Raw genomic sequence first — 24,214 nt, 5'->3', positions numbered from 1 at the left:
GTACTCATGCCTCTGGCCTCCAAGCCCCATAGGCCTATTCTAATTCATGTGGTAGCCTGCTGCACCAGCCAGGCAGGCCCCAGTCTCTCCAAACCCACAGGGTACTCTCTGGGGTCCTGGTTGCATGGCCCCACTGTCTCCATCCCAGCCAGGCTAGGGACCCTTTTGGGGTATCCTGGAACTTCCTCCATCCCCAAGAGTTCCTACCCTTTCCTCCAGTTGTTTCAAGAATTTCAGTGCTCAAGCTTAGAAACCCCTGCTCTAAACCTTAGGTCACACTTACAAAATAAAGACTGTATCCTGGAACACACAAAAGGACATAATCCATTGAATATAAATATCAAGTGAGAAACTGTGGCTAAGAAAGCTATATAGGGTGTATAATCAAGAAAAAATCAGATAGGAGTAGTTAGATGGATATTGTATTAGTGAGACCTCAGGATATGGTATTAGTGAGGCCATTACTAAAATACTATGTCTATTTCTAGTATCTACACTTCAGAAAAGGATTTTTTTTTAATTGAAAAGGAATCAGCAGACTGATAAAAAATTGAGTCAAAGTGTCTGGAGAACATTCTTTTTTACTAAAAGTTGGTGATGAGGGAACTTGATCATAGTCTACAACCACCTACATGAGAGAATGTCTGATAGCAGACAGTTCTTTAATCTAATATTAAAAGGGATAACAAGATCTAGGGACTGTGAGTTGAAGCTAGACAAATTCAGAGTAGAAGTAAGGTATGAATTTTGTATGGGCAATTAACCACCAGAACAATTTACTTACAGACATAGTCTACAGGTGTTCCTTACAGTCTTTAAATCAGCACTGCATGTCTTTTAAAAGACATGCTGTGGCTCAAACAGAAGTTGTGGACTTCATTCAGGAAATATTGGTTGAGATGATATAGCTTGCTAGACAGGACATCAAACCATTTGATCAGAATGGTACCTTAGGCCATAATATATATCGTATTACTTTCCTTACACATCACCTGGAATTCTCATAATGGTTTTGCCCAAGGGGGAGGAGTGGGAGGTTAGTTGCTTAATTGCATCAGATGGGACATATGTGCCCAAGTACAAGAATCTGATCCTAAATACTCACCTAACCCTATTATAAGTGCTTCAAAATTTGTAGTTGCCTACATTTTCACCAATACAGTTCCCTGATCACCTAACGTTCTCTTACTGGTTGTGTCCAGAGATGCTATCATCTTGGGAGAAGTGTGCTGACATTTATTGCACTCCTAAATGTGTTTGAAATTCACAGACTAACATCTCTGCACCTAAGTTCTCTGAGGGATCTGATAGGCATGTTCTGATCATGCCTTATATTCATGCATCACCAGCACTGAGTTGAGCACAAGATGCAGCAGCCATGGTTACTTACATTCAGAAATGAAGAGAAGAAGTCAATCTTTATTGAAGTAGTAGCCAAGATAGAGCATTTGTGCCCAACAAATGGGAGAGACCTGGCTTTAATGCCCATTTCTACCTGAGAGGGTGAAACTTCCAAGGGAAAGTTCTCGAATCACCAAATTGTAGGGTGGAATAGGGCACTTTCCATACTTTTGAATGTGTGCCTAAGTTCAGTAAAGAATGCATGGAGAATAAGCAAGAAAGAGTGTGACTGTAGCCCAGTCATAAGGGCATTCTCTTGGGAAGTGTGCAATACTGCAGCCTAAACTGTCCTCCCCCACTTTGTATTTGGCCATTTAAAGTTCCTAACAGTGGTATATTGCACTTGTACCTAATAAATTGCATCCTATTTATTTCAGACCAATTTTCCAATTATCAGGACAAATTTGAATCCTAATAGTGGTCTCTAACTTAACCCACCTTGTCATCTACAAACTTAAGTAGTGTACAAGCCTTAAAATATAAGTAACAAATCCATACTTGAATCAAATCCAGCAAAATAGTTGTTCCCCATCTTGTTGCTTGCAGTTTCTTAAAACTAAATTAAAATGATGTTGGTTGGGTGATTCTGTTCCTCTTCTCCCTTCTTATGAACTTTCCTATTGTTCCTCCTTTTTATTTTGTTTTCTAATATATTTTCATAGATTTCATAGACATTAGAGGCTGGAAGGGACCTCAAGAGATCATCGGGTGCAGCTACCTGGCCATAGGCGGGAAGTCAGCTGGGATCAAGTGACCCCAGCAAGAAATAAATCAAGCTGTTTTTTGAATGAGTCCAGAGTAGGTGCTTGTACCACCTCTGGGGGGAGTTTGTTTCAGACCCTGGACACACACACCATAAAGAACTTTTTTTCTAATATCCAGTCTAAATTGGCCTTCCTGGAGTTTATGGTCATTAGACCTTGTTATACCTTGGGGAGCTCTGGTGAACAGATGTTCTCCCAGGTCCTGATGTACCCCTGTTATGAAGTTGTAGGCTTCCACCAAGTCCCCTCTGAGCCTTCTGTTCTCCAGCCAGAAGAGTCCCAAGTCCCTCAGCTTCTCCTTGTACTGCCTTCCCTCCAGGTCTTGGATCATATGAGTCTCCTCTGGACTCTCTGAAGCTTCTCCACATCCTCCTTGAAGTGGGGGGCCCAACACTGGACACAGTACTCCAGCTGCAGTTTCACCAGGGCCAAGTAAAGTGGGAGAATGGTTTCCCTGGTTTTGCTTGAGATGCATCGGTGGATGCATGCCAGAGTTTTGTTAGCTTTGCCCACCACCACATCACATTGGTGGTTCATATTCATCTTGTGGTCATTCAAGACCCCCAAGTCCCTTCGGTCATGGTGCTAGCAAGAATAGCACTGCTGAGCCTGTAAGTATGCTGAGGGTTCTTCCTACCAAGGTGCAGCACCTTGCACTTCTCTGTATCAAAGCCCATCCAGTTTGGGTTGGCTCACCTTGACAGCGTGTCCAAGTTGGCCTGTATCCCCAGCCTGTGCTGCGGTGTGACAGCCCTCCCCCATAGAATCATAGAATCATAGAAGTAGGGTCAGAAGGGACCTTGTAGATCTTCAAGTCTGACCCCCTTGCCGGGACAGGAGGAAAACTGGGCTCAAATGACCACAGCCAGGTAGGCATCAAGCCGCTTCTTAAAGACCCCCAGGATAGGAGCCAGCACCACTTCCCTTGGAAGTTGGTTCCAGATCCTAGCCACCCTAACTGTGAAGTGGTTCTTACAGATGTCTAATCTAAACCTACTCTCCAACAACTTGTGGCCGTTATTCCTTGTTATCCTGGGGGGCGCTAGGGGAAACAAGGTCTCTCCCAAACCCTTCTGGTCCCCCTAGTGAGTTTATAGACGGTCACCAGGTCCCCCTTCAGCCTTCTCTTGCTGAACAGGTTCAGGTCCCTTAGCGTCTCATTGTAGGGTCTGCCTTGCTGTCCCCGGACCATGTGGGTGGCCCTCCTCTGGACCCTCTCAATGTTGTCCACATCCTTCTTGAAGTGGGGTGCCCAGAATTGGACACAGTACTCCAGCTGTGGCCTGACCAGTGTCGTGTAGAGGGGGAGGATCACCTCCTTGGACCTACTTGAGATGCACCTGTGGATGCACGATAAGGTCCGGTTAGCCCTGCCGACCGTGACCTCACATTGTCGGCCCATGTTCATCTTGGAGTCAATGATGACTCCAAGATCCCTTTCTGCCTCCGTACTCTCAAGAAGGGAGTTTCCCATCTTATAAGTGTACTGCTGGTTACTACTGCCCAAATGCAGCATCCTGCACTTGTCAGTATTGAAATGCATCCTGTTTTTGTTAGCCTACTCCTGCAACCTATCCAGGTCTTGCTGCAGTCTTTCCCTCCCTGCTATCGTGCCCACCTCACCCCAAATTTTGGTATCATCAGCAAATTTAAACAGGTTGCTTTTCACCCTGTCGTCCAAATTGCTGATAAAGAAATTGAACAGTGCGAGCCCAAGGACCGACCCCTGGGGGACTCCGCTGCCCACTTCCCCCCAGGTCGAATATGACCCATCCACCACCACCCTCTGAGTACAACCCTTCAGCCAATTTGCAATCCATCTGACTGTGAAGGCATCGATGCCACAGTTGCCTAGTTTGTTAATGAGGATGGGGTGGGAGACAGTGTCAAATGCCTTCCTGAAGTCCAGAAAGACTACATCCACGGCGACACCTGTATCCAATGCTTTTGTGACCTGATTTCAGAAGGCAATCAGGTTGGTCTGACATGACCTGCCCCTAATGAAACCGTGCTGGTTGCCCTTGAGCATCATCCCCGATGCTAGCCCATCACAGATGTGCTCCTTGATGATCTTCTCAAAGAGTTTCCCCAGGATTGAGGTAAGACTGACGGGCCTATAGTTGCCCGGGTCCTCCCTCCACCTTTTTTTAAAGGTGGGGACCACACTGGCTATCTTCCAATCATCTGGCACCTGGCCCGAGCACCACGAGCCATAATTTGGTATCATCTGCAAACTTAGCCAGTTCACATCTGACTCCCAAATCTAGATCGTTTATGAAAATGTTAAAGAGTATTGGCCCGAGTACCGAGCCCTGAGGGACTCCACTTGTAACACTACACCAAGCTGAATTGCTCCCTTCAACTAGTACTCTTTGGGTCCGACCCCATAGCCAGTTGCCTAGCCATTGGACCGTATGATGATCTAGACCACAGTTCCCCAGCTTAACCATGAGGACATCATGGGGAACTAGGTCAAAGGCCTTCTTGAAGTCCAGATAAATGACGTCCACATCATCTCCCTTGTCCAGGGCATAAGTTACAGAAGGAGATAAGTATAAGTATAGAAGTTATAAGTATAAGTTATAGAAGGAGATGAGTTTGGTCAGGCAAGACCTGCCAGTCACAAAGCCATGTTGGCTGGCATTCAGAAGCTTGCCTTCCATTAGTCTGACGTTAATGGATCCCTTGACAATTTTCTCCAGAATTTTTCCAGGGATGGACATCACACTGATTGGTCTATAGTTCCCCGCCTCCTCCCTCCTCTCTTTCTTGTAGATAGGGACTATGTTGGCTCTTTTCCAGTCACCTGGGACCTTGCCCAAGGGCCACAATTTTTCAAATATCCCTGCCAAGGGGGATGCAATGATGCCCACCAACTTTTTAAGACCCTTGGGTGCATTCCGTCTGACCCCATGGACTTGTGAATGTTCAGTTTCTTAAGGTGTTCCCTCACCTGATCCACATCAATTTTGGGCTGGTCACACACTCCCGAATTGGTTTGTGCCATTCTTGGCAAAGTGACCCTTTTGGGAAGGTGAAAAACTGATGTGAAAAAGTCATTTAGGAGATTGGCCCTTCCTTGGGCATCTGATGTCAGTTGCCCCATTGGATCTCTCAGGGGCCCAATACTATCCTTGTTCTTTTTCCTACTTCCCACATATCTAAAGAAGACTTCTTGTTGTCCTTGATCCCCGTAGCAAGCCTAAGTTTGGTTTGTGCCTTGGCTTTTCTCAACTGCTCTCTGCAGGTGTGGGCAAGAGCAAAGTAATCCTCTTTGGTAATGCTTCCTGTTTTCCAGCTGGTGTAGGCTACTCTTTTGAGCTTAATGAGATCCAACAGTTCCTTAGGGACTTCCTTGCTCGCTGACTGCATTTCTTGTAAGAAGGGATGGCTTTGCCCTGTGCTTCAAGGATTATGTTTCTGAGCAATAACCATTCCTCATGTACTCCCTTTTCTGGGGGAATATGGCCCCTGATTGCCTGACTGACCAGTTCTCTCAGTTTGCAGAAGCTGGCCTTCCCAAAGTTAAGGACTTCTGTTTTGCTGAGGGGTTTGCCTGCTCTTCGGTGAACTAAGGTGACCAATTCATGGTCGCTGTCACCAAGTTTACCCTCAATCCACAGATCGCTCACCAGGTCCTCCCCTTTGGCCAGGACCAGATCCAGCAATGCCTCTCCCCTAGTTGGCGCATAGACCTCCTGGGTTTGGTAGAGGTCATTGATGCACATGAGAAAACCATGCAACCTGTCAGATTTTGCTATGTGACCATCCCAAGAGATGTCAGGGAAGTTGAAGTCTCCCATAACAATATAGCATCGGGAGCATGCTGCTTTGTCCAGTTCCCTAATTAATTCCCGATCTAGGTCTTCCTCTTGGTGGGGGGGTCTGTAGTAGACTCCTACAAGTAAGTCACCCTCCCCATGTTCTCCTTGTATCTTGACCCAGAGGGTATCAAGATGCCTTTCCTGGTTTGAAAATCAATCAGCAGGGAGGTGAGCTGATCTTTGACGTAGAGAGCAACACCCCCACCCCTCTTCCCCACGCAGTCTCTCCTATACAAAATGTAACCCTCTACTGCCACCGATCAATCATAGGTGGAGTCCCACCAGGTCTCCGTAATTCCTACAAGGTTATAGTTTGTAGTCATTATCACATAGGAGAAGGGCCAGTTCCTCATGCTTGTTTCCCAAGCTCCTGGCATTTGTGTACAGGCAGTTAAGTCTGCCATATGAAGCCCAATGCTTCCCTGAGGGGTTAAGAGGGGCCTTTCCTTGGGCTGTCACCAGAGTGGGATCCCATGTCCTAAAATTTACCTTGTCCTAAAATTACATCCCTACCTGTCTGTGGCTTATACTGATCTCCAATATGTCATTTATTGTAGTGGACAGGAACTATTATAGTTAAGATTGTGTAAGAGTTTCCATTCTCGCTCTCCAAACTTTATGATCCTTTCAGCCTTTGGTATGAAATTTTCCATGCTTTATGACCTAAGATTGATTCCACACTCCTCAACATAAAACCAACATCTTCCACTATATCCAACACAGTGGCAGAACTGAAACACTAGTCAAATGATTTTGCTAAAATCTTTGGCAATACTGGCATGCAACTCTTTACTATTTGCTTTCAAAGCTGTTGTCCATCCCACTTCAGCCAAGATCCTACCTTATGGGTGTTTCAGCTTTTCTTTTTGGAGATTCAGGAAGACAGCAGAGCACCAGTGTATTTTTGGTTGATGTTTAACAATTTTTCCTTGCTGTCACTGGACACAGGTTTTCCCTTGTCATTTAAAACTCAGACTCCAGGGCTGTTATAGAGGTCAGCTTTTTATACAAACAGAGTGAGCCTAAACCCACCAGGAAACTACAAGAAGACAAGGCTGTGCACTATCAACAAAAAACAAAACCCCTTTTAGATTTACCTTGGGAAAATGAGAGAAGCACTCCTTCCTACTCTGGTGGACAAGAAAAGCACACTCTCCCTCCACCAGCAAGCCTCCCAAACTTTGTGGGATTTAGGCATTCTGCTGCTGTCTAGACAAATAATTCTAAATTATTATATTCATATGTGCTGTTTGAAAGCTGACACACCCTTGAAGAGGAACTACCTTTTCAATTTTTTTTTCATTTGCTTTTATTAAAAGAACTTAGGAAAGGTCATACCAAAAATAGACAAAAAAATTAAGATTTCTCAGAAGTGAGAAATGCTTTAAGTTAAAATGATTATTCTGTCTCTGAATTTATATCTCATGAATGAAGTAATCTTTTAGTTGTATGATCTCCTGAAATCCCTCAGATAATAAAGAGTATCACAGTTTTTTGTATCTTTAGATGAACATTTATAGAATCTGGAGCAGTATAAACTGTTGTGTGCACCACAGAGTTGTGCCAGTCATTTATATGAAAATACCTTCTTAAATGAATTCAGATTAAGCGTAGAAAAGAGTAATAATAAAAAATATTGGCATATGTAGGTCATCTAAATTTGCTTCATAGTTAGTTGCCTGATGGTTAGTGTGTAAGGAAAACTGTGCTGCGAAAAGGAAAAGAACAGTGCCTAGGTTTTGATGAAATTATTAAAATACAAACTTTAAAAATAATTTATCAGAAAAATGAGTCAATAAAGGACCACTGTGAAATAAAAAATATTACAGTATTCTTGTGCCTCTGGAGCCTACTAGTGATAAATCCTCCTCTTCCCCACCCCGGCCCCTCCCAAATTTTGCTCATTAGCTTCAAAGATCTTTTTAAAGAGCCTCTCTATAAATATGTTCTAAAATGTTAATCACTCGAGTGCTCTTGAACTTCTCCGGTACATGCACAAAATTTACATCAGCTGCTATGCTTCAGCATGTGCTCCACACATCCAGATTTGAAGATCCAGATTTTTCTGTGAAAGGGACAAAAGACTGCAGCAGAAAAAAAAAAAAGAATAGTTATACTTATTTTAATTGTATTTATTCCAAAGTGTGAGAAAATTAAAGACAGAGGTGCAGGGTGGGCTTGGATTTAACTACATGTATTCCAAGGAACTGGGTGGCAAGACTGAGTTAATGAATCCAACCTTTCAAGTATGTAAAAGCACTAGTCTGTGTGACAATGCAAAGTCCATTTTTAGCCCTTCTGATTTAGCAGAGATCTGTTTAGTGGGCAAATAGGCTTATTTATGGGATGTCTCATCCTCTATTCACCTTAATCTACTCAGTGAAAACGGAATGGCTTCTGCAGATGAGCCAAATTTCTGATGAATAGGCAGCTGGCTGTAGAACCAAGATTTGGATGACCTCAGTGAACAGAGTCCTCAGTGTGCTGGGGATAGGACAGAATTTGCATTTACTATGTTGGAAAATAATGCTTGAGAAATTTAACAGAATCGGTGTTGGTTCAAATAGAAATATCTCCTAGTGTCATTTCATGACTAACACTGCCATTTTAAGAAAAACTGTCAATTTTATTTTTATAAGTTGACTAATTTCAGATAAATATATTTTCTGTTAAATCGTCCTCAACATAGTGTGTCATTTTTTTTAAAAACTCTTTTGGAAAAAAACTTGATTAACATTTTTCCCCACCGTGTTTATGTTTCTTTTTAAGTAGTGAGAAAGTGATTATATAGCACAAGGAAACAGTAAAACTGACTATGTCAAGCATTGTCAGGAGCACAAAATTGAAAAATGAAAAATGGGGGGGAAGTCTTTTGACTAATCTTCTTTTCCAATAATAGTAATCTTAGGCATTACTTGTAGCAGTAGCAGGTGCAACATTTTCAAATATAAATGTTATTTTTCATTTGATGATGTCCCTTTAGATGAAAAGAGCTCTCCATCATAAAACCACGCAATACATTTTGATGTACTAGTGATTCTTTTAACATCCTGCATGGGCCATGCAGCTGTTTTCATTCAAATTTAGACTTTATTTTCTTACCTAATGGGGGAAAAATCTATATCTTGAAGTAAAACTATATTACTATACATAACTCTTCACTCTTCTGGCCACTGTCTTTCAATGTGCGAATACTGAATACATTTACATGTTCCAGAATGGAATTAGACATCAATGAGCTTTACTAAACTGAAGTCACCATACTAATATCTATTTACGATCAAAGCTGTTTTGGGATTCAGATTTTGTCAATGGTGAATGATTTGCAATCATTTTACCAACCTCCTGTAACTAGAAGCAATTAACCTGAGAGCATCTTTATATCATATAAAAATGTGGACATCTTGATTACATTGTACACTTTTTCACAGAAGCTCTGGCAACACAAAAGTCATAGCTGACACAATCCAAATGACATATGAATGAAAGAGATGATGCTTCTTGTATTACAGCAGTGAGAGGACATCAGTTTGGTCATAAATTGCCCCACTTAAGTTTTTGTCTATTAGAATGTAAATTTCTAGTTATGTGCTCTGATATCTACTTTGCACCATAGGTGCATATATATGTGAATAGATGTATTGTAAGACCTTTCATAGCTTTTTCCTTTGTATTTTTTCTTCCACTTTTATTCCTTTTTACATAAGGAAGGTCATTTAAAATATCATGCAAGAAAAACAGAATTTAGCAGGTTTCTGTAAAAAAATAAAATACACTGGCTATCTTGTTCCCTGTGACATTTGCAGAACTCTATTTAGTTGGTATTTCCTTTTAAATCTTTTTACAGATCTTGGCTGTTTAAACTTCTCTTTGGCTAAAATTTGGCATAAAGCATTAGATCTCAGTCACTGAGCAAATATGGCCATTTTTCACATTATATTCACACAAACAATTGTACCTTTGTAATTTATTACTCTATAATGTGGTTTTACCTATTGTGTTGTTTTTAATAAATTATTAAACTGACAAATTATTTTGAAAGGATTGTTACACATATAAAAAGGAAGATGAATAAGAGGGGGAGAGGTTACTGTATGAATTTTTAAAAAATTAAAAAAGAACAAAAGAACCCCCCCCAGTTTTAGGCCAGATAAGCTTCAGGCTAAATTTTTTCTAATATGGACATACCTAATCTGGATCCCTGTGAAATAAGGTATGCTACAAAAATTGCTCTGAGTTTAGAGTCAGGACTTTTGCCTGCATAGTTATATCAGCTATAAATCTTGCATCATTATACTTCAACCAACATTGATGTACTGGAAGTCTTTGTAGTGCAGGTCTGGGCTTACAGTCTTGGGAATAAAAACGGTACTACAACAACCTGTAGTGTTGAAATCCTTTCTTGCTCATTGATCATCACAGGTGATGTCCTAGTCACGGCTGCTTGCAAGTAGTTATTATAAGTGATGCAAGAAGAGAGCTCAGGGCAAAACCTGCTAAATATGATCTCTTTACCTAAAATGAGTCATGTAATAATACACATCCTCTCCTTTGACATTTGGTGCAGAGGGCAGGTCTGGAAGGTGATAACATTCTCATTAATCTAGTAAGAGAGGTGTTGCAGTAGCCATTGGAAAATATCCCAAGTCTTGCTGATAGATCTGTGTTGACATTTATTTGCACATTGTCAGACTAATTTATATGAAGTGAGTAAAAAGGAAGCCTTGCTTTTAAAACGAAGTAAAAAATCTTTCCCATTCTCCTTGTTCTGCCTTCTCCCTTTATCACATTTTTCTTTTAATTAATTTGCATTACTCAAAAAGATGGAAACAGTAAGAGCCAAATACTGCTCATCAAAAGATCACTTCCAAGTTTTATTAATCTTTTCCAATGTGTTCTGCTTGAAAAAGAAAAACCCTGCCAAAAGCACTCTTTGGCATGTAATTAAATAATTTAGGGTAGCAGACATTCACTCTGAATTCTTGGCAGCTGTTAAGCAGGTCAGGTATCCAAGGAGAAGGGTGTAACTTTTAATATTTGTGAATAATTGCTTCTACAAAACTTAGGGCAACTATGCACACTATAATTTTGGCAACTGACATAAACTACAGTGTAGGATCTTTTCTTTATATTTCCCCAGGACTGTGAAAAAGCTTGTAATACAGGACACATTTCCCAGGGTTCTGGAAATCATTTTAATGGTTGAGCAACCCTAATCTTAAAAAAAAATGTGCAGGCCCTATTGTTCAGGAGATTTTCTAAAAATATATTTCAACTGCAGTTCTTATTTTACATTGCTAATGTGTGTCCTTGTTAAGCCCTTTATGTAATCACTAAGGTAAGTCTTCAGAAATAAGTAGGCGCTGCCAAAAAGGAGAGGGGCACTCTAGGACATATTGCAGAGAATGAAATAACTCAGCTTAAAGGAAAAATTGAGTCTGCTGTGAATAATAAACAAGATGTGGTTTAGGATGTTTGCCTACCTTTTTAACCATCATCAGCATTAAAATAGAATTCAGGCAGTAGCTTTAAGCAGCAAACTGACTTCAACTGCATCTAAATAGTTTCTTGGCAGGGGAGATCCAGGGATCCACATGTGATGCCATTGGTCTGCCCACACTGCGATCTATTTAAAAAAAATGACTCCATAACTGCCCTATGATACAGAGGGATTTGGAATCAAAAGGATTAGTGGCCCTACATACTTGTTAGTAATTGTCTTTGACAATTCATCATCTAAACAGGAACATATTACAATTTCAAATGGAGGCTGTAGTCCACTACAGTGCAAAATATAAATGTAGGTCCTGTTGGGCCCTAGACAGCAACATTAAGTCATATGCTCCAATGGCCCTCTGTTAATCATGGGGGTACATTGTTTCCAAGACAGGCAATTTATTCCAGTGGCTGCAGACATGGATTGAGGTCTTTACATGTATTTTGCAAATAAGTATCTTAGTGTATGTGCTTTCTTTCCCCTCCCTAGCCCAGTAAATCTCACGCTTCAAAATACCTGTTTTCAACTTCCAAGTATAGTTATGCATTGTACTTGGGGATAATGATCTTATTTATTCTTCTGTTCTTTTAATCTGTGGTGGTAGGATTTATTTATTTCTAAGCCTCACATCATACCAGTCTTCTTTCTTTTCCTTCATCTTTAGATGGTGCTCCCAAGACCCAGATGTCAGACTGTGGAAAATATTTTCCTGCAGTTACATCTGGTTTCTTGGCAAGCTCTTCAAGCAGTTGTGCTGGCAGCTTTGGAGTTATTTAGGGTTGGTGACATGGTTAAACCACAGATGGGACTGTGGGATGTCTTGTCCTCCTGAATGCCACTTTCTGGACTCACTTAGCATTCTGTAGAGTGCCTCTGCTTGATGCATCTAAATCTCTCATGCAGGTTGTACATAGGCCCATGTGTGGAAATAAAGACAGTGCTCGTTCACCACCTTATGCCCATATATATTTTTTTTCTGCAGGCTGAAGTGCTAGCCAGCTCCCTAGTATATATTCCACCCCCCACACAATTTTTTTACAATGATAAACTTCAGTCTTGGTACCAGATAATATGCTGTTTTTAGAAGAAATGTATTTATGAACACAAAATTGCCAGGATCCCACTATAGAAGTTGGAAACTGGCTGTGAAAGCTAGGAGTCATTTTAATCATTTTATAACCCCTCTCAATGTTGTATCTGCTACCTGCCAAGTAGTCTTAAGGAAACAAAAAGGCTATCTGAGAGATGAAGAAGGGTGAAGCAATACAGCAGTTCTATGAAATATGTGTAGTACTGAAAAATAAGTAAAATAGAATATACTGTATTACTTAAGTTATAATTAGAGCTGTGTAAAATCTGCAAAAAAAGAAGTTGGCAAATACTCTATCACAACTCAAGTAGGCTCTTTCATTTGATGGATTGCATGCCTTCTTTTTTTTCACAATTCACAAATGTAACAGATCCCCTTGTTAGGTGGTCTGTGGGAACTGAACCCAGGATCTTTGAATTTAAAGATATCAGTTCTTACTGCTTGAGATACATAATGAGGGTCAGTAATTCAAATGAGGTAGTACAAGCCTCCATAAGTGGTCTAACTACTGCTGTAGACAAAGCTGTACTGGTAGCCTGGGTTATGCAAACATTTGTGGGACTGAATTTATAATGGTGGCACTTCATATGAACTTGGAATTGTGTGGGAACGAGAATGTTCATTAAATGCAACGCACAATTTACTGTTTGTATTTCCATTTCATTCACTCAGAGACTGATAATGAGACTTAAGTGACAAATCATACCTTATAAAAAATTAAGGTAAATCATTTGCAAATAACCTGAGATTGAATTTTGTATTATTAACTCTTTTCAAAGTTATAGTAAGTAAATTTAGTAAATAAAGTCATTTCCCTAGTAGGTTAGAAACAGAAAGAAAAACTTAGCCTAAACAAATAATTCAATCATTCCTACCCATTAGCTCTGAAAAAAACAGCCCAAATCTGTAGTAATTTAGAACTTAATACTCCCAAACAGCTGTTTATGAAAGAGTTGAGTTCTGGTTACCTGTCCAAAGGCAGCAGAAGGTACAGTAGCTATTTCAGTGTAAGGATATGGGCACATGAACAAGGTAATGTGAGGTAAGCTAGGGTGTAAACTTGCAGCAGTTTAGTTACTGTCCAGTAATTACCTATGTGTTGCCTTTACCATTGGAAAAGAGCATGTACACAGACAGTTACCGAGGAGTAGCTGGCATGCTGTAATTTCACTCCTTAGCTTACCTCTCAGTAGCTTGTTCAAATGCCTATGTCCTAAAACTGTAATTTTAAAAAGACAGCAATTTACAGAGTTAAAGGAATCAGAACAAGAATGTCAGCTACTTGAGTCTAGATCAGCTAGGACAGATAATAGTCAATAACACCTTGTTTGTATGTTTTTAAAGAAAAATCCTTAACTGGCAAATCAAGCTGAGAATTAGAACTACAAATGGAAGGAATTCTCAGTTAAGACAGACTGGTATGATAGCATGATTTTCTTTGTTGCACCTATGTTTTGCAAGTGCAATGTTGCATTGCCAAAAACATACTAGGTGCATTATACATAATTAAGATTACAAGAACTCTGTCCCAAAGAAAACAGCAGATCCTTCGGAGAGTGAGAGAGTATGAACAGGGGAGCATGGCTAGAGTGATCCATCCCCTGTCACTGCTTCCATGGCATCAACCATCATTGGTTTAGAGATGTCAGATGATACATCCCTGATTGCTTTATATAAATCCCCTAAGGAACCTGTCCTCCATGAATGTGTCTAATCATTTTTTAAAGATAAACACTGACCATTAAGGGTTCACCATCTCTTATTATTATGTCTGCATAATAATTAGCATATTAGAATATTATTTCCTGGGTGCAACCGGAATACAAGTGAATATTTTTTGGAACAATACAGGATTATTGCAATGACGAAATCATCAGATAATGAAATCCAAGCTACAGGAAGCTGTGCACCTGGGGAAAGAAAGGCAACAGCTTTTCTGCCCTACTTTTTTGAGCACTGTTACTATGTCCTGACTTAAAAGTTCATGTTGTCCTCATCACATTGTATCTTAAGGAACCAATTTGTCAAGTATTTTCTCTCTGCTTTCCTTCTCCCCCCCCCCCCCCGCCCTGCTGCCTTGACAGCCTGCATGTAATCAATCAAGGCAACAGTGTTCCAGGTTTTTGTTGTGTGCTACTTAATGTGGGTTTAAGAACATTAGAAGAGTGCCAAAGTTCGTTTTTGTAATGTGACTATTTAAACAACTAGGACTTAAAAATGCCTTTGTTCTGAGATCACCACTTCATAAGGCTGATATAGTGATACAGCACTACTATGTAATATTGCGCACATGTGTGTTAATTCACACACATACATCAAAGAGACTTGATGACATTGGGTAACCATAAAAGCAAAGCTCAAGTTATTTGCAGTGTCCCAGGAAACCTGTTGTGTGCGCAGATTCTCTTACAATTTTCCTGGTGTATGTGTTGCACTTCAGAATCCCACACCTTATCCCAGTGGCCCAAAATGTCCATTTTCAGAAAGTCTTCATAAACTTCTCCTGAGAAACATAGGAAACAAGGAAACTGGTTTAATTTGATTTGCTTTTTAATTCCTTTTTAAAAACTTACAGTTTTGAGATTTGTTTTAAATCTTAATCAGGTAGGGTATGCTTCGCCATGGTGGCACAGAGTTCCCAGCGGCAGCACCAAGCTTCCTCACCTGGTCCCAATCTGCCCTGCTGTGCCAGGTCCTGCCTACTGGGATGCAGAGGCCCTGGAGAGAGAGCAGTAGGGCAGGGAGCCTGAGCCTGAAGTGGGCATGGACAGGGCACCAGCATATCAGGGCTGCTTAGTGCCACAAAGTAGTGGCAGGGAAGTGGGGGGACAACCACAGCTGTACCCACATCCTGGTGAGAGAATAGGGCAGGGGAGCTCTGATTTTCCATGATAAAAAACCCAAAATCAAATGCCAAAAATTATAGGTACAGTATAACCTCATAAATCCAGATATCAAAAATCTGGCACTTCCCCCTGCCACTTAGGGACTGGCTGCTGCTCCCCCACCCCACTCTCCCGGATGCAGAGGGGAAAGCTTGCATGCAGCAGCTGCTGCCGCCATTCACCACCCCATGCTGCCACTTTGCATGCAACTGCTGCTCCAGGACCAGCCACCACTACCCCCACCCCTCTCCCCCGCTCCATGACCAGCTGCCAAGACAGTTTAAAAAAACCGGCATTTTCACATTTCTGGAAGGTGCTTGGTCCCGAGCATGCGAGAAGTTATACTGTATTTAGAATTTATTTTATTATAGTGGATGAGGTACTGATAGGCTTCCAAACTGCTTTAAAATTGTACGTATATCAATAAAACATTGTGTTCAACTGATACTTATATATATAGTGGTGTTTCATTTCAATCACAGAAAAATGCAGATTTTGAGGGTTTTAATCAGAGAATTTGTGATTTTTAAACTGAGATAACCAGGATCCCTATAAGCTATCATCTACTAGCCCAAGATGCAACCTACAGTCAGCCAACAGCCAAAATTGCAAAATAACAGGTGCAGTAATAACAAGTGTATTGGTGTAGCTCGGGGGTGTCAAACATATGGCCCATGGGCCACATGTGGCCTGTTAAGGTGGGTCAGCTGGCCCACAGGGCTGGATAACCCATAGCCATGAGTGTAATGCAGCCCATGGGGCATATCACCTTACCTATGTAAGCAATTGTATCAGCATAGCTCTGGAATCCAGGAAGTTAATGCCTGCTGCTGTCTGCTTTCCCTTCCCTGACCTTAGCCTCTGCCAAAACTGGTTTGGTCACCTTTGGCAACTTAAATCAGCAACAGGGAAAGGTGCATAGGAGGAGCAAGCAGCAGTGGAATTAACTCCCTCAGTTCTGGAGATGTGCTGATACAATGGTAGCTACAAGGTTTAACGCTGTTGTCAGAGATGGATCATCTGGCCTGTGAGAAGCCCTGTGATCTGGATCCAGCCTATATAGCTGAATGAGCCTGACATCCTTGAAATGAAGCCTCTCATACACATACAGTAGTAGGTTTATATTCATCATTGCCTTCAGTAATTCAAGAGTTAGTTTTACTTTCACCAGTTTTTGGACTTCTTCAGAGACCGCTTAAAAATCTTAATCTGTCAAAAGAACAAAGGCCTCTTTAATAAAAAAAATGTAATGCTTATGGCCCCCAGATTTATGCATCTGACTAGTCTCAATTTATATGTGCTATCATATCCATAATACAGTTCTGACAGGAGTAGCAGAAGAATATGCACAAGTTTCAAATAAAGTAAGACCCCTGTGTGGATTATTGGATATAATATACATGTGGTGATTTCAGTGGTTAGTGAATATTGTAAGGCCAAGTCCCTGGACTAACAGTCTCCAACATGGGCTGCCTGTTCTCTTTGTTGTTATTTATTTTTGCAACACCCCAAGTTACACTACTCTTCACTGCTTGTCACTTTTGACTATGCATCTAATCAGTGGTGAACCCCTTGAGATATGCAAAGGGCCATGGGGGAGGAGGCATGGCTGAAATCAAGAGGGGGAAGAGAAGAAGACAACCAACATAACAGAAGAGACAGAGAGAGGGAAGGAGAAGTAGCTATCCCAGTTTTAATGCTCATAGGAGCATTATATTTCTTCGTCCGTTTCTGCTCCTAATCTAAATAACTGATTATAGTTGTACTGATTGTGAAAGAATCTCAGCCAAAATAAATAAATGATAGAGCATCCTTCCTAAAATGTTGGCATGAACTTGTAAGCCCATTCCCCTGCCTACATATTGTCAGCCTGAGCATTGATATAGGGGAAATCCCTTAACGAACAAAACTATAAATGAAACCACTGTTGACAGGGGAAAAGAAATAGCTCAATTTAACGGAAGTATTTTCATTTGAGAGTTGCTGTTCTTTCCTCCTAGTCGTCTAGCCGGTGGAGAGTGCTAGGGTGCTTCCTGTTTGAGACAGTGCAAGGGTGGTTTCCCCAAGGCTTCTAATGTTAGAATAATGCTCTGGAGACATTGCGGTGATAAATGGGTTCCTTCAGTTATATCTGCGTCCTGTTCTCCCTTCCCCATCCTGCATGTGAATACAGTTGCACAGTCCAGGCATTCAGCAAAATCATAGCTCTCTCCTTTGTAAGAAGTAACAGTTCTGACCTGTTTCCTCTAGTATTTCAGCTGCAGTGCCTTCTTGAAAAGTTTATCTACTTGGTCCATTAATATGAGGTTCAGAGCGCCGTGTTATCAGCTGCTTCCTAGGAAGATGACAAAAATGAAATGGGGAGTTTATGATTAACAGAGAAGTGCTAGTGAATTGGCATGTCGTTTGTGATGTGCCACAATCTATTTCATTATTTTTCACTTTTGCTGTTCATTTCCAGATAATAGATCCATGGGAGTAGCCCCTGTCATCTTGTTGTTGATTCGTAGTGTAATGATTTTGTTCTGGATGTCAGATTATAGCTCGTAATAAAAGCTGCAGGAAGAGAATTCAGCATTATTTATCTTCTGTAATAGAACTTTCCCTCCTGCATATGTTGCATCTATGCCCTGACCAGATATGACCTATACATTAATAGAAATGTAAGTGTAAGGCTTCTGGACACCTTGATACTATAACCTAGGCAGAAAAAAAACCAAAGGAGTAATATTGTTATTAGTTAGCAGTGCCCCAAGGTTGGTTCCTATTCTTCTTCTTTCTTAAAATAAAAAATCAGCATATTTGTGTTTGACACTGATTATTTTCCTCTCTGTGTGTTTCCATTTCTATATAATTTCATATGCATATGAAATGCAATTGAAGGGAAGAGCAACAAGAAATAAAGATGGCTCTCTTAACCTATTTGACCCAGTTCAATCAACTTGCATTCTTGTATTTATGTTTCCATGCATTTCACAGTAGAGAACAATATTATTTTTAGATTTTAAAAGTTGTGTGTTGTTGATAAGTTAAGATTTCATATCATGGCTTCCTTTTCTGCTTCCAGGTTTTTCCCATTCGGCCTTTACATTTGGTATTGAAAGTCACATTAGTCAGTCCAACATCAACGGAACACTAGTGCCACCTGCTGCCCTCATCTCCATACTTCAGAAAGGTCTGCAGTATGTGGAGGCTGAGATCAGCATCAATGAAGTAAGTATACTGATTGCCACAAGGAGAAAGTACACTTCTCTGATAACAGACATGCTAGGAGTTGACATATAAAATCCCATGTTTTAGTTTCTCTTAACAGTTCAGATGCACATGACAACTTCTGAGCTTTCCATAGATTGGCTTCATTTTATTCCTATGTTTTCACTGAAAAAACATCCAAAAGGCTCCAAGATGGTTCTTTTCAGTTTGCAGTTATTGTTCTAAGAATTTGTTAAATGATTTAAATGGATTTGATTATGTCACTGGTATTTAGATAAGGAAGTTAAATATATACAGAGCCTTACGATATATAAAAGAAGTGTTTTTCAAAAAGTTAAGCGAGAAAAGCATGCAGTGTAACTTAAAACTTCCAAGTGCTAACCAGCTACAAGAAACTTGATCCAAAATCCACTGAAGTTAACAGAAAAATTCTTTTACATTTAGTAACAGATTTTGGATCAGGTGCTAGAAAAGTTAAGCATAATCAAATGGTATAACAGCTCAAGGCACTAGGAGCAAGGAGTTTGCTGATTGAAGCCTGGCTCTGTTGAATTTAGGCAAGTCGCGTAACTTGACCTTTGAATGTGCCATTTCAAAATATACAGCATTTTTTTGGTATCCTTCATTTATATATTAATATTATAGAAGCACCAAGAGAACATCTCTGTCTGCTAGCATAATGTCCTTTTAAGCTGGTTGTAATATGGCAAGATCTGTAGAAGAAAAGCCAGTACTTCTGCCTCACCCAGCTGACCAATGTGAAAACAGACTGAAATGAAACAAAGCACAGCAAAAAGACATTTGCTAAGTTACTATACTAATCAAACAGGCTCTTTACTACACATTAATGTTTATATAAAAAGCTGATATGTCTCTTTATTGTTGAAGGTTAGTGCCTGAGCAGTATGGGTGAGGACAAAAGGGACTGGAGAAAGGGTGAAGAAGGACACATATTTTATAATATGTGGTTTGGGTATTTGATGTTTCTTTTTAAAAGTGAAATTCTGTCTGGTTTTCTTATTCTCTTAAAAAAGATAACAATATTGTTTAGGTGATATATATATCTATATCTATATGTCAATATATAGATATAGACATAGATATATAAAACCGATGACATCAAAGATTAATGGCAAATTATACAACCATATATTTGTAGGTAATAAAATATCTGTTGCTGTTTGACCTCATTTTCTACCACTTAAGATTTTGCTGTATCCCTTTAATAAGAACCACATGGTCTAATCCCTTGAATCAGATCTAATCTCTTGACTCTGAAAATGGTACCACTACCAATGAAGTCTGTGTGCAAATACATGGGTCCACATCTGGGTTTTTTTCCTCTTTTTTTTTAGCACTGATAACCACAGGGAAGTAAAAATGATGCACTGCAACTTACCTGAACTGCACTTACTAATTATAAAGTATCTAGTGTCTGAATGTGTTATTTAACTTATTTCATTAAGTTGCCTCAAAATCCATGTCCCTTAATGTATTTCACTGTATTTTATAACAAATAAAATTATTGCCACACAGAATTCTGAAGCAATACATAAAAGACAAAAAATAAGTAGATGGGACTGGAAATGCTTCACTGCTAATTGAAGCTTCAGAGAAGGTTAGATGCGACCTTAAATGCCTCAGCATTTTCTTTCATTCAGAGAATATTGATTGACCTTTGATAGTTATTTTTTTTAAATAAATCGCTCTCTCCTTATCCAGAATGCCCTCTTTGTTGCTTCATCCCAGATTTGGATCCCTTGCAATGAGGGAATCATTAGCTACTTGCTGTTTTGAAGTTTTATGTTAGTTGCGTGCTGTCTGTGGCACAAACTTAAGAGCAGGTTGATATTGTGTACCTAGACTTCCAAAAGGCCTTTAGTATCTCACAATATCCTTGTGAAAAATTGGAGGATCATGCACTTAACTCCGAGACAGTCAGGTGGGTGAGAAACTGGCTGCAGGATAGGACCAGGGTGTCATCCTGGTGAGAAGTGAGCAGTGGTGTACCGCAGGGGTTGGTGCTTAGTCTAGTACTTTTCAACATCTTTATTAACAATTTGGATGTGGGGGTGAAGAGCTCACTGGCCAAGTTTGCGGATGACCAAGTTATGGGGAAGCGTGGTCATGCTTGAAGATACGCTGCAGATACAGGTGGACCTAGACAGGCTGGCAAGTTGGGCAGATTGGAATCTGATGAAGTTCAACATCGAAAAATATAAAGTGCTCCACCTCGGGATGAGCAACCCCCAACATACCTACAGGCTCGGTGGCACCAAACTGGTTAGCACCATGAATGAAAGAGGCCTGGGGGTAATAACAGACCACAGTATGAATATAAGCCAGCAGTGCGATGCTGTACCCAGTAGGGCAAATAATACTCTGGCATTCATCAATCGATGAGTCTCCAACAGAACCAGGGAGGTGATTCTTCCGCTCTACTCAGCACTGGTGAGACTGCAGCTGGAGTACTGCATCCAGTTCTGGGCACCGCACTTCAACAAGGACATGGGCAAGCTTGAGAGAGTTCAAAGAAGAGCCACCCATATGATCAGAGTCATGCATTGCAAGCCATACAAGAAAAGGCTGAGGGATCTGGGACTCTTCAGCCTGAAGAAAAGAAGGCTAAGAGGGGACCTGGTAGCAGCTCACTGCTTCACTAGGGGAGTACATCAAGTGCTCAGTGAGCAACTTTTTACCAGGGCACCTACGGGGAAAACTATCAGCAATGGCCACAGACTCCTGGACGACCATTTCAGGCTCAACATTAGGAAAAACTCCTTCACAGTCAGGGTGAATAAGCTCCCTCCAGAGGTGGTGCAATCACCTACCCGGGAAATCTTCAAGAGGAGACTAGACAGTCACCTTGCTGGGGTCACCTGGCCCCAGTTGTCTTCCCTGCTTGGTACAGAGGGCTGGACCTGATAATTTTCCACGGTCTCTTCTGGCCTTACAATCTATGAATCTATGAACTAAAGGCCAAGGAGTTGATCCTAACATTCCAGCTATGGTGAAAAGTTATAGTTTTATACTCTATCCCCTTCTTCATGCCGCAACTATTTTACTTTGCATATCTAAGTGTCTGACAGGAGGTATTTAGGAAGTACTCAGACATCTAAAATGGCCTTAACTTGTCCCAACAAAGTTATGAGTGCAGAAAAGGAGACCTGGTTATTGATTTCTCTAATCCCTGATTCTGCATCATAAAATCAATAATTTTGTTTCATTGATTTCAGTAAGCATGCAGCCAAGTCTTGCATGTGTTCAATTATTGATTTCATATTCCACTGATAAAATTCTTAATATAGAGTGTCACTTAAGTGAAAATGTTCCTTATTATGCCTAATCTATAGTAATTGTTATGTTGGTATCTCTGTTTTTATGTGCAGCAAATTATTTTAAATTACCTGAACCAGCATTCTTAAAATCTCAGTAAAATTTGAGATCTCTGCAAAGAGTTGGTCATTTTGTTCAGAAGAATGCTCTAGTCAGGAGTTTTTTAGCTAAGAATTCAGATGCTACAATCTATCTAGCAAAATATTTCTTCATTGCACAGCTAGGATTTAAACCAAAACCAAAGAAATGTTCTGGATTAACATAAAAATCATTTAGGAAAATGAAAGCTTGCTTTTACTTGTCGTCTCCACTAACTTCTCCATTTTTTGCATAGTTGGCTGTGTATTTTCAGACATTTGTTTATATATTGGGTGTGGGACACCACCGTCTTTTTCTCAGTTAAAACCATGTCTGTTTCTCTGAGTAACCCTTGACCCTTTTTTGGACTGTAAAATCAAGTGAAATTTTCTGGCAAGATTTAGATCATTATTTTTGTGTGGCTCTATTTCTTTTCATCCAGTCTAATAATTTATATATCTGACTTATCTGCCCACACAAAATATTCCCACGCACAGCTTTGATATCATAGATGTAGGCACTGTCTAAGATGGAGATTCCCAGTCTTAACATAGCCTTGTATCCCCATGCAACCATACATTTGGTTTCTCTTTAATATTCCTTTGCATCAATTTTTCTCATTGTAAGACCCCCCATTTATTTTTTTCCCTAGGATGGTACAGTATTTGATGGCAGGCCAATAGAGTCACTATCGCTGATAGATGCAGTGATGCCTGACGTTGTTCAGACCCGGCAACAGGCATTCAGAGAGAAACTAGCTCAACAACAAGCCAGTGCAGCAGCAGCAGCAGCAGCAGCAGCAACGACAGCAACAGCAGGAACAACGACAACTGCTATTTCCCAGCAGAACACACCAAAGAACGGAGAAGCCACTGTGAATGGAGAGGAGAATGGGGCACATGCAATAAGTAAGCTAAAGTGCAGAGCTGATTTTCCTTTATTCAGATGGACATTGGTTTGAAACAATACAATGTTCACTACTCGAGACCACTGCAGAGCAGTTGGTCCAGAAAGTGTGGGCCTAGTCAGGAAAGTTACTGTACAGGAGTCACCTATTTGTGCTATGTGCTGCACTGCCAACGTTCCATATTTTCCTGATTCCCTTTGCCAGTCTCAGCAAACTTTTCATACCTGCAAGTTCATTCAGGAATCATAAAAATATGCCCCCTGCTTTCAGTAGGCTGCTCAAACATTGTCTAATTTTCTAGCTTGTCAGGTACGTTAAGATTATTCAGTTTGTATATAACATGGAACAGATTGCCACCCCCTTGCCTGGAATTTCCCAGTTTATCTAGGGACAGGACCAGCAGACTTTATAAGCTGCTGGACAAAACAATAACAATGACCTAGCTCCCATCTGATGTAGGCCGGGGGCCTTCAGCGGCACATCAGCAGTGGGGATCTTTGCCTTCACCCAAGCAGGGCCAAGCAGGTGGCAGTTGTGCTGCCACCATTTTTCCCTGCTCTCTGGCTTCTCTACGGGAAGCAGATTCCAGCTGGTGGGGAGCTTCACCAGAGCTGGGAAAGTTGAAGCTCTGTTCACACTGCCATTGCTTCTCCCTCACCCTTTTGCTCCTCTTACCGCCCTCCCACATATACACACAGCCTCTCAGCTGTGGGATTTGATGCAGCTGCCAGCTGCTCAGCCCCAGATAGATTGCGTACAAGCAAAGTCCTCTAGCAACTTGGTCTAGGTCAAGTGGCTCTGCAGGCTGGATTTGTCCTGTGGACCATGGCTAGGGACAGATGGTACACATAAACTGGTTTAAGTGATCAGAAAGTGGTTTAAACCTGTAACAGAACAGATGTTCAGTGCACATAAACCATTTTGAAAATGGCTGAAACTGGTTTGAGATAAACCTGGTTGAATGTAGTATCAGACTTAATTGATTTGGGTCAAACTGGTTTATGCAATATCTATCCCAGACGCCATGCTGATTTAAGTTAAATCAGACTCACTGAGCATCCTGGCATGCTCTCTGGGCTGGGCAGGGCTTTCTGTTCCACAGCAGGGTTGGCGCCTCCCCTCTGCTCCTTGGCTGCAACTCGGGCAGAGACTGCAGGCACAGCATCATCTGCCTGGCTTCCTCCTGCTTTCCCCCTACTTTCCTCCTCCCCTCCCCACT

At 40.9% G+C, this 24,214-nt stretch overlaps 1 protein-coding gene across 3 annotated transcripts in view; it reads left to right on the top strand.

The window, feature by feature from the left end:
- TBL1X (transducin beta like 1 X-linked) overlaps positions 1-24,214 on the top strand; it is a 321,636-nt gene that overhangs the window by 226,629 nt on the left and 70,793 nt on the right. For all 3 annotated transcript variants that reach the window (XM_019495106.2, XM_059720930.1, XM_006273491.4), the window contains 2 exons: positions 18,529-18,674; positions 22,741-22,996. In XM_019495106.2, the coding sequence (XP_019350651.1) occupies positions 18,529-18,674; positions 22,741-22,996 (402 nt within the window). The remainder of the gene's footprint in view (positions 1-18,528; positions 18,675-22,740; positions 22,997-24,214) is intronic.

This window comes from Alligator mississippiensis, chromosome 1 (assembly GCF_030867095.1).
Source record: "Alligator mississippiensis isolate rAllMis1 chromosome 1, rAllMis1, whole genome shotgun sequence".
Classification (NCBI taxonomy): domain Eukaryota; kingdom Metazoa; phylum Chordata; order Crocodylia; family Alligatoridae; genus Alligator; species Alligator mississippiensis.
This window is presented reverse-complemented; position numbering and strand designations above follow the sequence as displayed.